This window comes from Hyaena hyaena, unplaced genomic scaffold, assembly GCF_003009895.1.
Source record: "Hyaena hyaena isolate Hyena2069 unplaced genomic scaffold, ASM300989v1 scaffold_9, whole genome shotgun sequence".
NCBI classification, from domain to species: Eukaryota; Metazoa; Chordata; class Mammalia; order Carnivora; family Hyaenidae; genus Hyaena; species Hyaena hyaena.
In genome coordinates this window covers 2,668,189-2,679,626 of record NW_024080641.1, presented here as the reverse complement: position 1 = coordinate 2,679,626, position 11,438 = coordinate 2,668,189, and the positions used below count along the sequence as shown (strand labels likewise).

Sequence of the window (11,438 nt, the reverse complement as noted above, 5' to 3'; positions counted from 1 at the left end):
CACAAGGCAGGATTACCAACCACCGGCTCCCGGGCGCGATCATGTGTGCATGTTGGGTGCATGGTGATGAAAAGACCCAGGGAGGGAGACAGAGGCAAAGACGATCAGAAGTGCCGAATGAGAGAGGACCCAAGATACAGAGAGAGCAGACACGCAGGGGAAACGGGCAGCAAGCAAATGGGCAGAAAGCAGGGGGCAGAGGGAGGAAAGGAGACGGAAGCGAGAACAGACCCCCGACTGTGGGACTTAGGTGTGTCCGGTAAAGAAACAGAGGTGCTGGGGGTTAGGGGGTTGCAGGGACAGGTAGACAGGGAGACAGAGACAGAGGGACACAGGATGGAGAGTGACGTGGGGGCACACGTGGCACGTGGTGGGACTGGCACAGCCTGAGAGCGGTAGAAGGGGAGGCACACAGACCGAAAAGGGGAAACTGAGGCAGCAGCCATGAACAATGTGGCCATATGGGTTTGAACCCGTCAGCAGACAGAATGTGGGGGAGAAAAATGGCAGAAAGCCCCATACCCCTTTATGTTTCAAATGATCCCTCAGCAACAACCCCCCCCCCCCCCCGCATTTTCCTTTTTCTTCTTTGATGGGACATCAAAGCTGAAAGAACGCCAGCCAGACCTGAGGAAGAACTTCCCCGGGGAGTGGCAGGGTGCTGAGGGTGTCCCCATCAGCCCTAACTGCCAAGATGTCATGGGGGGGAGGGGATTAGGCAGCTGGGCGCCCCTCCCCCTCCCCGCCAATGTCACCTCCTGGCGCCCAGTCAAGTCCCCCACCCCAGGCCAGGATTACCCTCTGAGATCCAGGCCACCGCAAGTGACATCACTCCCAGCCGGAGCTTAAAATCTCCCCATGTGAGGGGCCCTGTTTCCTTCAGCCTTTGCCTTCTGACCGCTCCCGCCCAGGCTCCGGGCCACCGGGAGAGCCCCCGTCCCTGTTATCGAAGGTGCGAAGGTGCGTGCGGCAGAGGGGGTGGATGTAAGGGGAGCAAGAGAGGGGGCAGAAGTCGGGTGTGTTTTATCCCCAACTGTGTTCTCAGCGCCCGGGCCAGGCCCGTGTGATGTTTGCTGCAGGGACTTACAGGGAACCGAGGTTCAATCCCGGTGTTTGGAGGTGCAGGGCAGGCTGTGAGTGCAGGGAGAATGGAGGGTGGACAGGGCGGGGGTGGGGGGGGACTCAGAGCGGCCTGTTGGGGAGGAGACTGGGGCTGGGGGCTTCTCGCCCTCCCCCCCCGCCCCGTCCAAGGCAACTTCCCAGCACATCGGCTTGTTGTGTTTTCTTTAAAACACACACTGCCTGAAACTGTCTCTTCATTTGTGCGTTTATTCACGGACACACACCCGTCTCCCCGCGGACCCCGGGCTTCCTCTCAGGGTAGACCCTGGGATGGCCCGACGGGGCCAGGAAGGCACGGATCCCATGCCGGTGGCCTGATTACTAGGGGAGGCGCCTCTCGACCCTAGAGACTCCTGCTTGCCTGTGTCCAACTTTGGTCATGAGCATGTGTGGTCCAGGCCCCTGTTGTCTGTGATGGCCGGGCTAATGGCGGCACAGGTCCAACAAAGGAGGACCTTGAACGTGGATGAGCTCGGGGAGCCTCCCTGGGGCTGATGTGGGGCCGCCTGAGTCTGGGCTTAAAGCCTCGCTGTGTGGCGTTGGGCCATTCACGTGACCTCTCTGGTCCTCCGTTTCCTCATCTGCTATGGGGACACAGTGACAGGGTCCCATGATGACTCAGTCAGAGGAGCCACGGGGAGCCTGTGTCATAGGCATGGGGACCCAGGAGAGGGAGCTGGCCTCATCCTGCTTTGGGGGATCTGGGGTGGATTTGGGGGTCAAGAGCAGGGGACTCTACTCTCTGAGCCTCAGTTTCCTCCTCTGTGATGTGAGGTTCATAATAGGACTCACCTTGTAGGAAGTTTTCACAACCTTACTGTTCCCCAAGATCTTGTTCCCGGGGCCCTCAGTGAATGTCTGAGTGCTCGGGACACCAATGGGGGGCCTTATGGTTGTCGGGGGATGGGCACTTTCCTCCGCACCCCTCAGGCTCAGTTTCCCCACCTGTAGAATGGGTTTATCTCCTTGACCACCCACAAGGGGAGTATGAGCCTTACCTGCTCAGATGGGACCCTGGACGCAGTGGTTGGTGAACATCGGGGGCCCCGGGGGCCCTGGTGCAAGGACAAGGGTCTCCCTCAACCCACCTTTGAGATAATGAGGCATCATTGCCTTAAAACTCCCCAGGCAGGGGGATGAGAGGGGTGCTGTCCGGCTTTGCGTGAGTTCTCAGCCATCGGTAGCACACACTGTAGTTATTGCGGTCTCTGCTTCTGCAACAGCGCGCACAAAGAGCCCGTGTCGAGCGAGGACGTCCCGAGGTCGTGAGGTCCCTCACCTTGTTGCCACATGCAGAGACAAATGTCAGCGGGTGTCCGATAGGATTCTCGTTATTATTCTCTGCTGCTGTCTTGTCACAAGGCCCTTGTTGGCTACGGGTCATTGTCATTATCAGCTGCTGGGTCTTGGGTGAGCACCTTCCTCAGCCCAGGCTTGGATTCCCCGTGCGAGAAGGCGGGGCTTTCCCGGAAGGCTGAGCCTGGCTCACCCGGTGGCACTGAGTCGAGTCGATGGGGAAGACAAGGAACATGATGGTCTTGTTCAGACCTCGCCCGTGGTCCCTGGCCCGGCAGTTCTTACAAGTGTCCCCGTTTCCAAAAGCTCTGCCATAGCATCGTCGCCTCATTGGAGAATAAGGAGAGGGACAGAGGGGGCCCAGGCTGGGTGCTGGGAGCCTCTGCCCCAGGGCTGGATCCCCGAGTCCCCACTGACAGCCTGCGGGTGACCCTGGGCAAGGAACCGTGCCTGAGCCTCAAGACATTCCCCTCTGTGAAATGGGAGCATAGCAGTAATGCATCGTCTGTTTCCCAAGGTGGCCCTGAGGATGTAAGAAGGCTCGTGTGCACGGGCTTCTCCATCGCTGTGTAACGAGTTACACTAACTCTGAGCATTTAGGGCATTTGTCTAATGACAATGAGCATTTAGGGCCTCAGGTGGTCTCTGAGGGACATGAGTCTGGGCGGCTCCGCTGGCTGGTTCCGGCTCGGGTCTCCCAGGGGTTGACCTGGGGGGCTGAGCCATCTGCAGGCTCGTCTGAGGCTTTGGACCTGACCTTGCCCAGGGGGTGGGTGCCATGGCTGTTGTGGGGGGCGGCGCTCAGGTCCCCGGCCACAGGGACCTCCCAGCAGGCCTGCTCCGTGGGAGGGGACAGCCCAAGGGAGCGAATGCCAGGGTGAAGGTTACTGGGGCGGAGGGTCTCCTAGAATGCCATGTGATTCTTCAGATTTAAAGCGGTTTCTGCTTTGATTGTAACCACCAGCACCGCGCTTCCCGTCAGGCCCCGCGCCATCCGGTTCCCTCTCCACCCGGATGGGGTCTCTCCCAGTCACACCGGCCCCTTGTTTCCCCCTCAACCGGGCAAGAACGAGGTCAGCCTCAAGCCTTTGCAACCTCTGTTCCCTCTGCCTGGAGGTCCCTTGCCGGGTTGACCAAAAAGCCTTCACTGTTCAGCTCCAGGGTCGCCTCCTTTTTTAAAATAAAAAAAAAAAAAGTTTATTTATTTATTTTGAGAGAGAGTGTGTGAGCAAGGGAGGAGCAGAGAGAGAGAGAGAGAGAGAGAGATACAATCCCAAGCAGGCTCTGCACTGTCAGCACAGAGGCCCATGTAGGGCTCATACCCATGAACCGTGAGATTGTGACCTAAGCTGAAATCAAGAGTTGGCCGCTTAACTGACTGAGCCACCCCTGCACCCCTCTGGGGTCACCTCCTTACAGAGAGGTCTTCCCTGACCACTATCTAGATGAGATGCCACCCAGGTGCCCCATAGGCCTTCTGTTTTTATTTATTTACCTATGTCTCTAATATTTATTGGTGTGTGTGTGAGAGAGAGAGAGAGACATGGAGAGAGAGAGAGAGAAGGAGACAGGGAGAGAGAGAGAAATCCAGTTTAGCGTGTGGGATAGCTCCCCACCCTGGGAAGTTATGCTTGAGCTGGAACATTCAGGAAGAGAAGGAATTAGCCAGTGACAGGGACCCAGCAAGAGGCACTCCTGGGGCTCAGTCGGTTGGGCGACTGACTTCGGCTCAGGTCATGAGCTCAGGGTTCGTGGGTTCGAGCCCTGCGTACGGCTCTGTGCTGACAGCTCAGAGCCTGGAGCCTGCTTCTGATTTTGTGCCTCCCTCTCTCTCTCTGCCCCTCCCCCCTTCCTCTCTCTTTCTCTAAGAAATAAGTATTTTAAAAAACCCACAAAACCCTCCCCAGTGACTTTGCAGTGACAGTCAGGCCTAGGTCCAAGTCCTTCCTCAGACCCTTTTTATTTTTATTTTTTATTTTTTAAATGTTTTATTTATTTCTAGGAGAGAGAGAGACAGCGTGAGCAGGGGAGGGTCAGAGAGAGAGGGAGTCACAGACTGAAACAGGCTCCAGGCTCTGAGCTGGCAGTCAGCACAGAGCCCGACGCGGGGCTCGAACCCACGAACTGCGAGATCATGACCTAAGCGAAAGTCGGACGCTTAACCGACTAAGCCACCCAGGTGCCCCCCTCAGACTCTTTTTAGGTGTGTGACCTTGGGCACTTCTCTCTCTGTGCCTTAGTTTCCACACCTGTACAACGGCCCTCCCTCCGCCTAAGGTGGGCATAGGCCTCCCTGAGACCCTGGCTGCTCCCCCGCTCTCCGCAGCTTTCCTTCTTGTGACCCCAGAAAAGATGTGCCGCCTGTCATGGAATCACGGACCGTAGCAGGGTCACCTGCTGTCCCAGCCTGCTCGGGGACACAGAGGTTTGCTGAGACGTGGGCCTTTCCCCACAGAACCTGGGAGAGTCCCAGATGGGAGAGCGGCGTGAGGCCACGTGTGGCCTGTCAGGGGGGCTCATGAACCCCAGCGGCGGCCTGATACTCCCGGGTCCGGAGCCGCAGGTCTCAGAACACACTGGAAACATTTCTCAACGCGAAATGCCAAAACGCCATCTTCCCTCTCCCTGCACCCCCCTCCCCGGGCACCAGCCTTCGGGGTGCCTCAGTTCCCCTCGTGGGAACCTGGGGATGAGAATAGCGTCTAAGTCTTCAGGTGGCTGTGCAGTAAGCTCCTTACAGCAGCACCTGCTACAGTGGGGGCGGGGCACCGGGCTGGGCCCTCGGCGTCATCTGCAAGGGCGTGTTTGCACGCTGGACACGAGGCTTTCTTTTTTTTTAGACAATGAGCGTGCAAGCAGGGTAGGGGCAGGCAGAGGGAGAGCACCTGAAGCAGGTTCCACACTCAGCCCGGAGCCCGATGTGGGGCTCGACCCCACGACCCTGGGATCATGACCTGAGCCGAAATCAAGAGTCGGACTGAGCCACCCAGGAGCCCCATTGTGGAGCCCCATTGTGGAGTCTTGAATAGGACCTCTCGGGGTACCTTGGTGGCTTAGGATTCTCCCTCCATCTCGCTCACTCTCTCTCTCTCTCTCTGCCCCGCCTCCACTCCCTCCCCTCTCTCACAAAATAAATAAGCATTTTTATTTTTTGTACATTTTTTTAATGTTTAGTTTTGAGAGAGACAGAGTGTGAGCAGGGGAGGGGCAGAGAGAGAGGGAGACCCAGAATCTGAAGCAGGCTGCAAGGTCCGAGCTGTCAGCACAGAGCCCGACGCGGGGCTTGAACCCACGAACCGTGAGATCGTGACCTGAGCTGAAGCTGGACACTTAACCGACGGAGCCCCCAGGCGCCACCCTCCCCCTTTCTGTAACCGGGGAGCGTCTGAGCGCCCCCTCTTCTCTTGCAGGCCCGCAGACCTGGGCCGCGCGTCCCCGAAGATCATGATGGCGTATATGAACCCGGGGCCCCACTACTCGGTCAATGCCTTGGCCCTGAGTGGTCCCAGTGTGGATCTGATGCACCAAGCTGTGTCCTACCCGAGTGAGTACGGTCCTCTCCTGGCCGCCCGGCTCTCGGTGGTGCCTGGGGGTCCTTCGTCCTCAGGGAGAAGAAGGTGGGAACTCACTGGGGTGACCTCAGAGCCACACGCCAGCTGGACGTAGTCACTTGCAAGCACCAAACTCACAGGCACAGGAAAGCACAGGGATCCGTCCGTGGCATTTTCGGATGTGGCTCCTTGTAGCTCCACTGGACACATTAATCCACTCCAAGCGGTTGAATACACTCAGTGGCACGTTTTAACCGAACGTGTCCTGGTGCATAAGAAATTTTATTATTTTATTTTATTATGAAAAAATTTTAATGTTTATTTAATTTTGAGAGAGTGACACAGAGCGTGAGCAGGGGAGAGTCAGAGAGAGAGGGAGACGCAGAATCTGAAGCAGGCTCCAGGCTCTGAGCTGTCAGCACAGAGCCCGACGCCGGCCTCGAACCCACGAACCGGGAGATCATGACCTGAGCCGAAGTCGGGCGCTTAACCGACTGAGCCCCCCAGGCGCCCCAGGTGCAAAAGAAATTTTAGACAGGGGATAAAAACCAATCTCTATACCTCCTTCTGGCCAGTTCTTGGGGCGAGGCAGGAGCCCCAAGATAACAGGCAAAGAGGACCCCCATTTCCCAGAGGGACAGAGTGAGGTCTGCAGGGTCAGGGAGTAGACGCACCCTTCTTTGGGGGCAGACGAACACCCAGGAAGGGCGTCTCGGCATCCCACGCGGGCTCAGGGCCTCCCACGGGCGGGCGGAGAGAACGGGAGGCCCCGGTGACCCGACGGCCCCCTGTCCCGTCTCCACCGTAGGCGCCCCGAGGAAGCAGCGGCGGGAGCGGACCACCTTCACCCGGAGTCAGCTGGAGGAGCTGGAGGCCCTGTTTGCCAAGACTCAGTACCCGGATGTGTACGCCCGCGAGGAGGTGGCTCTGAAGATCAACCTGCCGGAGTCCAGGGTTCAGGTGGGCTGTTCCCGGCCCTCCCCGGCCCTCCCCGGCACCCGACAGTGACGGGAGGATGGGGAGTCAGGGCGCCCAAGTCATAACCCCTCTCCCCCATCACTGTGCTGGCGTCTAACCTTTCCCTCTACCCTCTTTGCACACTCTGTTCCCTCCGCCTGGAAGGGTTTTTGTTGTTGCCTTTTTAAAATGTTTATTTATTTTTGAGAGTGCAAGAGCCAGGGAGGGGCAGAGAGAGGGGGACAGAGGGTCCGAAGCAGGCTCCGTGCTGACACCAGAGACCCCAGTGTGGGGCTCAACTCCCGAACGGCGACCCTGATCTGAGCTGAAGTTGAACCCAGGCGCCCGCCCCCTTCTACCTGGAAGGTGTATTCCCTGTCACTTTAAGTCTTTATTTATCGACCAGTGAGGTCACCATGTCAGTCAGTGGGACCTGCACGGACGCTTGCATTTAAAGTTGCAATGTGGGGGCGCCTGGGTGGCTTAGTCGGTTAAGCGTCCGGCTTTCGCTTAGGTCATGATCTCGCGGTTCATCGGTTCGAGCCCCGCGTCGGGCTCTGTGCTGACTGCCAGCTCTGTGCCGGCAGCCTGTTTAAGTCTGTGATTCTCTTTCTCTCTGACCCTCCCTCTCTCACTCTCTCTCCCTCGCTCTCTCTCTCTCTCTCTCTCTCTCTCTCTCTCTCTCTCTCCCCTAGAAATAAATACAAATATTAAAAAAAAATAAGGTTGCAATGTTCAGGGGCACTTGGGCGGCTCAGTCGGTAAAGCGTCAGACTCCTGATCTCGGCTCCGGTCGCAATCCCAGGTTTCATGAGTTCAAGCCTCGTGTTGGGCTCTGTGGTGAGGGTTTGGAGCCTGCTTGGGATTGTCTCTCCTTCTCTTTCTGCCCCTCCCCTGCTTGCTTTCTCTTTCTCTCCCTCAAAATAAAATAAACTTAAACAAAAGAGTAAAGTCGGGGCGCCTGGGTGGCTCAGTCGGTTAAGCATCCGACTTCGACTCAGGTCATGATCTCAGGGTTTGTGGGTTCGGGCCCCGGGTCAGGCTCTGTACTGACAGCTCAGAGCCTGGAGCCTGCCTCAGATTCTGTGTCTCCCTCTCTCTGCCCCTTCCCTGCTCACGCCATCTCTCTCTCTCTCTCTCTCAGAAAAATAAAAATTTTTTTAAAAAGTCACAATGTCCCCCCCCGCTCTATTGTCCCCTCCTCCCGCTCAGTCGGTTCTTCCATAGTATTTATCACCTTCTAGAATGTTCTAGAATGCCATGCAACTGACTGACTTACTATTTATTTATAATCTGCCCCTCTCAAAAATGTCAGCTCCATGGACGTGTCCCCAAAGTTCACACATGTTTATGAATTGATTGAGTGGATGGATGGATACGTGCATGTACGTGTGTTTGCACAATCGTGTGTGTGTGTGTGTGTGTGTGTGTACACAGTTGCAGGTGTGATGGCTGGCTGGATGGACAGACGGGTGGTCGGATAGATGGACAGAGCGTCCCCACAACCGACTGCTGAACCGGGAGGTGTGACTCTGGCCCGCATCATGGAGAGCCGCCACCATTGCAGGGCACTCAGCCACCCCATCTCCCCTCCACCCCCAGGTCTGGTTCAAGAACCGCAGGGCTAAGTGCCGCCAGCAGCGCCAGCAGCAGAAGCAGCAGCCGCAGCCCCCCGGGGCGCCGACTAAGGCGCGTCCCGCCAAGAGGAAGGCAGGCCTGTCGCCAAGATCCTCCTCGGACGTCTGTCCAGACCCCCTGGGCATCTCAGACTCCTACAGCCCCCCTCTTCCCGGCCCCTCGGGCTCCCCCACCTCGGCCGTGGCCACGGTGTCCATCTGGAGTCCGGCCTCAGAGTCCCCTCTGCCCGAGGCCCAGCGGGCGGGGCTCGTGGCGCCGGGGCCCCCTCTGACCTCGGCGCCCTACGCCATGACCTACACCCCCGCCTCCGCTTTCTGCTCTTCCCCCTCGGCCTACGGGTCTCCAAGCACCTATTTCAGTGGCCTGGACCCCTATCTTTCCCCCATGGTGCCCCAGCTGGGGGGCCCGGCCCTCAGCCCCCTCTCCGGCCCCTCCGTGGGCCCCTCCCTGGCCCAGTCCCCCACCTCCCTGTCAGGCCAGAGCTATGGCACCTACAGCCCCGTGGACAGCTTGGAATTCAGGGACCCAACAGGAACCTGGAAGTTCACCTACAACCCCATGGACCCTCTGGACTACAAGGATCAGAGTGCCTGGAAGTTTCAGATCTTGTAGAAGAGAACTCTCCTCTCTGCGCCTCGTCTGAACCGGCCCCGGGAGGGCGTCCCTGGGAAAGCAGAGTGGAGGCTGGGGGCTCTCTGGCGTAGTGTGTTGGTGTAGCTCACCGCAGCCCACCCCCCTCCTCTGGGGAGCGTCTCCTCACTCTCCCGGGCCGGGGGCGGGTGGGGCCCCCTTCAGTAGGTCTTAGGAACCCTCAACCCAGCCCCGGCTCGCGTGGCTTTAGCTGCCTTGGGAAACCACACATCCCAGACTCCAGAAATCCTCTCGGTGGGAATTTCACCACGAGATGAAATTCAAGCAAACTTGCCGTTGATCTGGGGGTACCAGGCCGGCCAGAACCAAGATGCCCTCGAACGACCAGGGAGGGAGGCTTCATTCTGTATCTTCCATTTAGGACACTTCCTTAGCAGATGGCTAGAGATTCTTCTAGAAAATCCAAAGACAGACTTTAAGAAGCCCCACTACGGAAGCTTAGGCCAATCGTACGGTTAAATTAAAAACTCCGTTGGCAGATTTCACAAATCTCGGGTTTACATGGTAGGTTTAGGGGGCTGTTTGATCGATCAATCTATTTTTTCTTCTTCTTAGTTTCTTAAAGACATGTCATCATTCATGCATTCTTTCGGGCATGGAGAATGGGCATATTTGGTGGGAGAATGGAAGGCAAGTTGCCTGTTTCATGTCTCCTTTTTCCCCTTTTGTTTTAGGATTTTTAAATTTTATTTTAGGGAGAGAGAGAGAGAGCAAAGCAAGCAGGGGAGGGGCAGACGGAGAGAGAGAGAGAGAGAGAATCCCTAGCAGGCTCTGTGCTCAGCGAGGAGCTCCGTCCCACCACCCTGCGATCATGACCTGAGCCGAAATCAAGAGTTGGATGCTCTGCTGATGGGGCGGTCCAGGCACCCCTGGGTGAGGATTTTCTAAAGGCGGATTTCACCCAGCCACACCCAACACACTGTCAGCCAGTTTCTGTGGTGTAAATTCTCCCACTGCGGCTGATTTCCAGGCACCCATCTGAGCTCACAGACCCAGAGCGGGATGCATGCTCATTGGGCTCAGGAGCCTGTAGGTCCCTGGTGCAGGGATGGGGGTCAGGAGGCGGGCATGGTGTGGAGAGAGGCCAGGAGAGGTGCACACAGCCCCTGAGACCCCTGCCCACGGGGCTCACTGGAGCCCACAGAGACAGTGCACTCAGCACACCACCATCTCTCAAGGGCCTAGGTCATGTCAGCCTCTGGGACGTTAGACCTGGGAGTGGCTCGGAGTCTAGCCTGGGGCACAAAGGATACACAGAGGGGTCCGGGGTGGGGGGAATCCAGGCGCCATTCATAGGGGAGGGACAGGGAGGAGGTGACATCGTATAAAAGTTGGGATGGGATGCACTGTCATTTATTCATTTTGCAGAGACTCCCAGAGTCTGTGTGGAGGCTGGGAGTGGGGTGGGGGGGGTCTCAGGCGTGTGCACAGGAATCCCCCTCTGCCCACGGGGCTCCCCATTCACAAGGGAGGGCGCGTCTGTGCAGACAATTCACAGGCACCTTGATGAGGGCGTCCAGGCAGGGCTTGAAGGATGGACATCACGGTTCTGGAGGGGGGGGAGGGGCTGGGGGCCCCGGTCACAGGCCAACGGGGATAAGATGTCAGGAGCCCCCTTTCATTCTGCGTCCCTTTTTCCACTCATTGGAAATCCAGTCCCCTTCCCGAAAAGCCACCCATGGAGTGAAAACAATTAAAATGTTGACTCTCACTTCAAGTCTGGGTGATTTTTTTTTTTAAATTTCTGTGAAGGGGTAGCTGGCATTGGGGAAGGGGGAGGGGGAGACAGCAGTTGCTCTGTCCTTTCCCCCCCTCCCCCACCTGTATCTCTGGGCACATGGGTCTGTCCACGTGCTTTCTGTCTGGTCACCGTCTTTTCCTTGGTATCTCCCCAAAGCCAATTAGGCAGGGACTCGGGCTCCAGACGGCTAGCTTCTCCCTGCTGTGACCTCACTGGCCCCCCTCCCTCGCCCTGCAAGGGAAGGGGTGACTGCCACACTTCCTGCCTCGGTGGCCTGGGGTGATGACAGAAGGGCTCCCTATCAGCCACCCTCAGGTCCTTCTTGTCTCTGCTTCTCTCTTTTATTTCTCCTTTTCTTTTTTGTTCCTGGCTTTCTGTTTCTCTAACTGTAAGGCACCATCGTCCGCCACTGTTCTCAATCCCTGAGTCCCAGGTTAAGGTGTGTGTGTGTGTGTGTGTGTGTGTGTGTGTGTGTGTGGTGT

General features: G+C 57.4%; 1 protein-coding gene across 1 annotated transcript; it reads left to right on the top strand.

Annotated features, from left to right (window-relative positions):
• Nucleotides 1-792: 792 nt before the first annotated feature.
• On the top strand, nucleotides 793-9,486 carry CRX (cone-rod homeobox). Its single transcript, XM_039250137.1, has 4 exons — nucleotides 793-952; nucleotides 5,829-5,962; nucleotides 6,778-6,929; nucleotides 8,529-9,486. Exons 2-4 carry the CDS (start codon nucleotides 5,863-5,865, stop codon nucleotides 9,174-9,176), a joined length of 900 nt encoding a protein of 299 aa, XP_039106068.1. The 5' UTR covers nucleotides 793-952; nucleotides 5,829-5,862; the 3' UTR covers nucleotides 9,177-9,486.
• The last annotated feature ends 1,952 nt before the right edge of the window (nucleotides 9,487-11,438 follow it).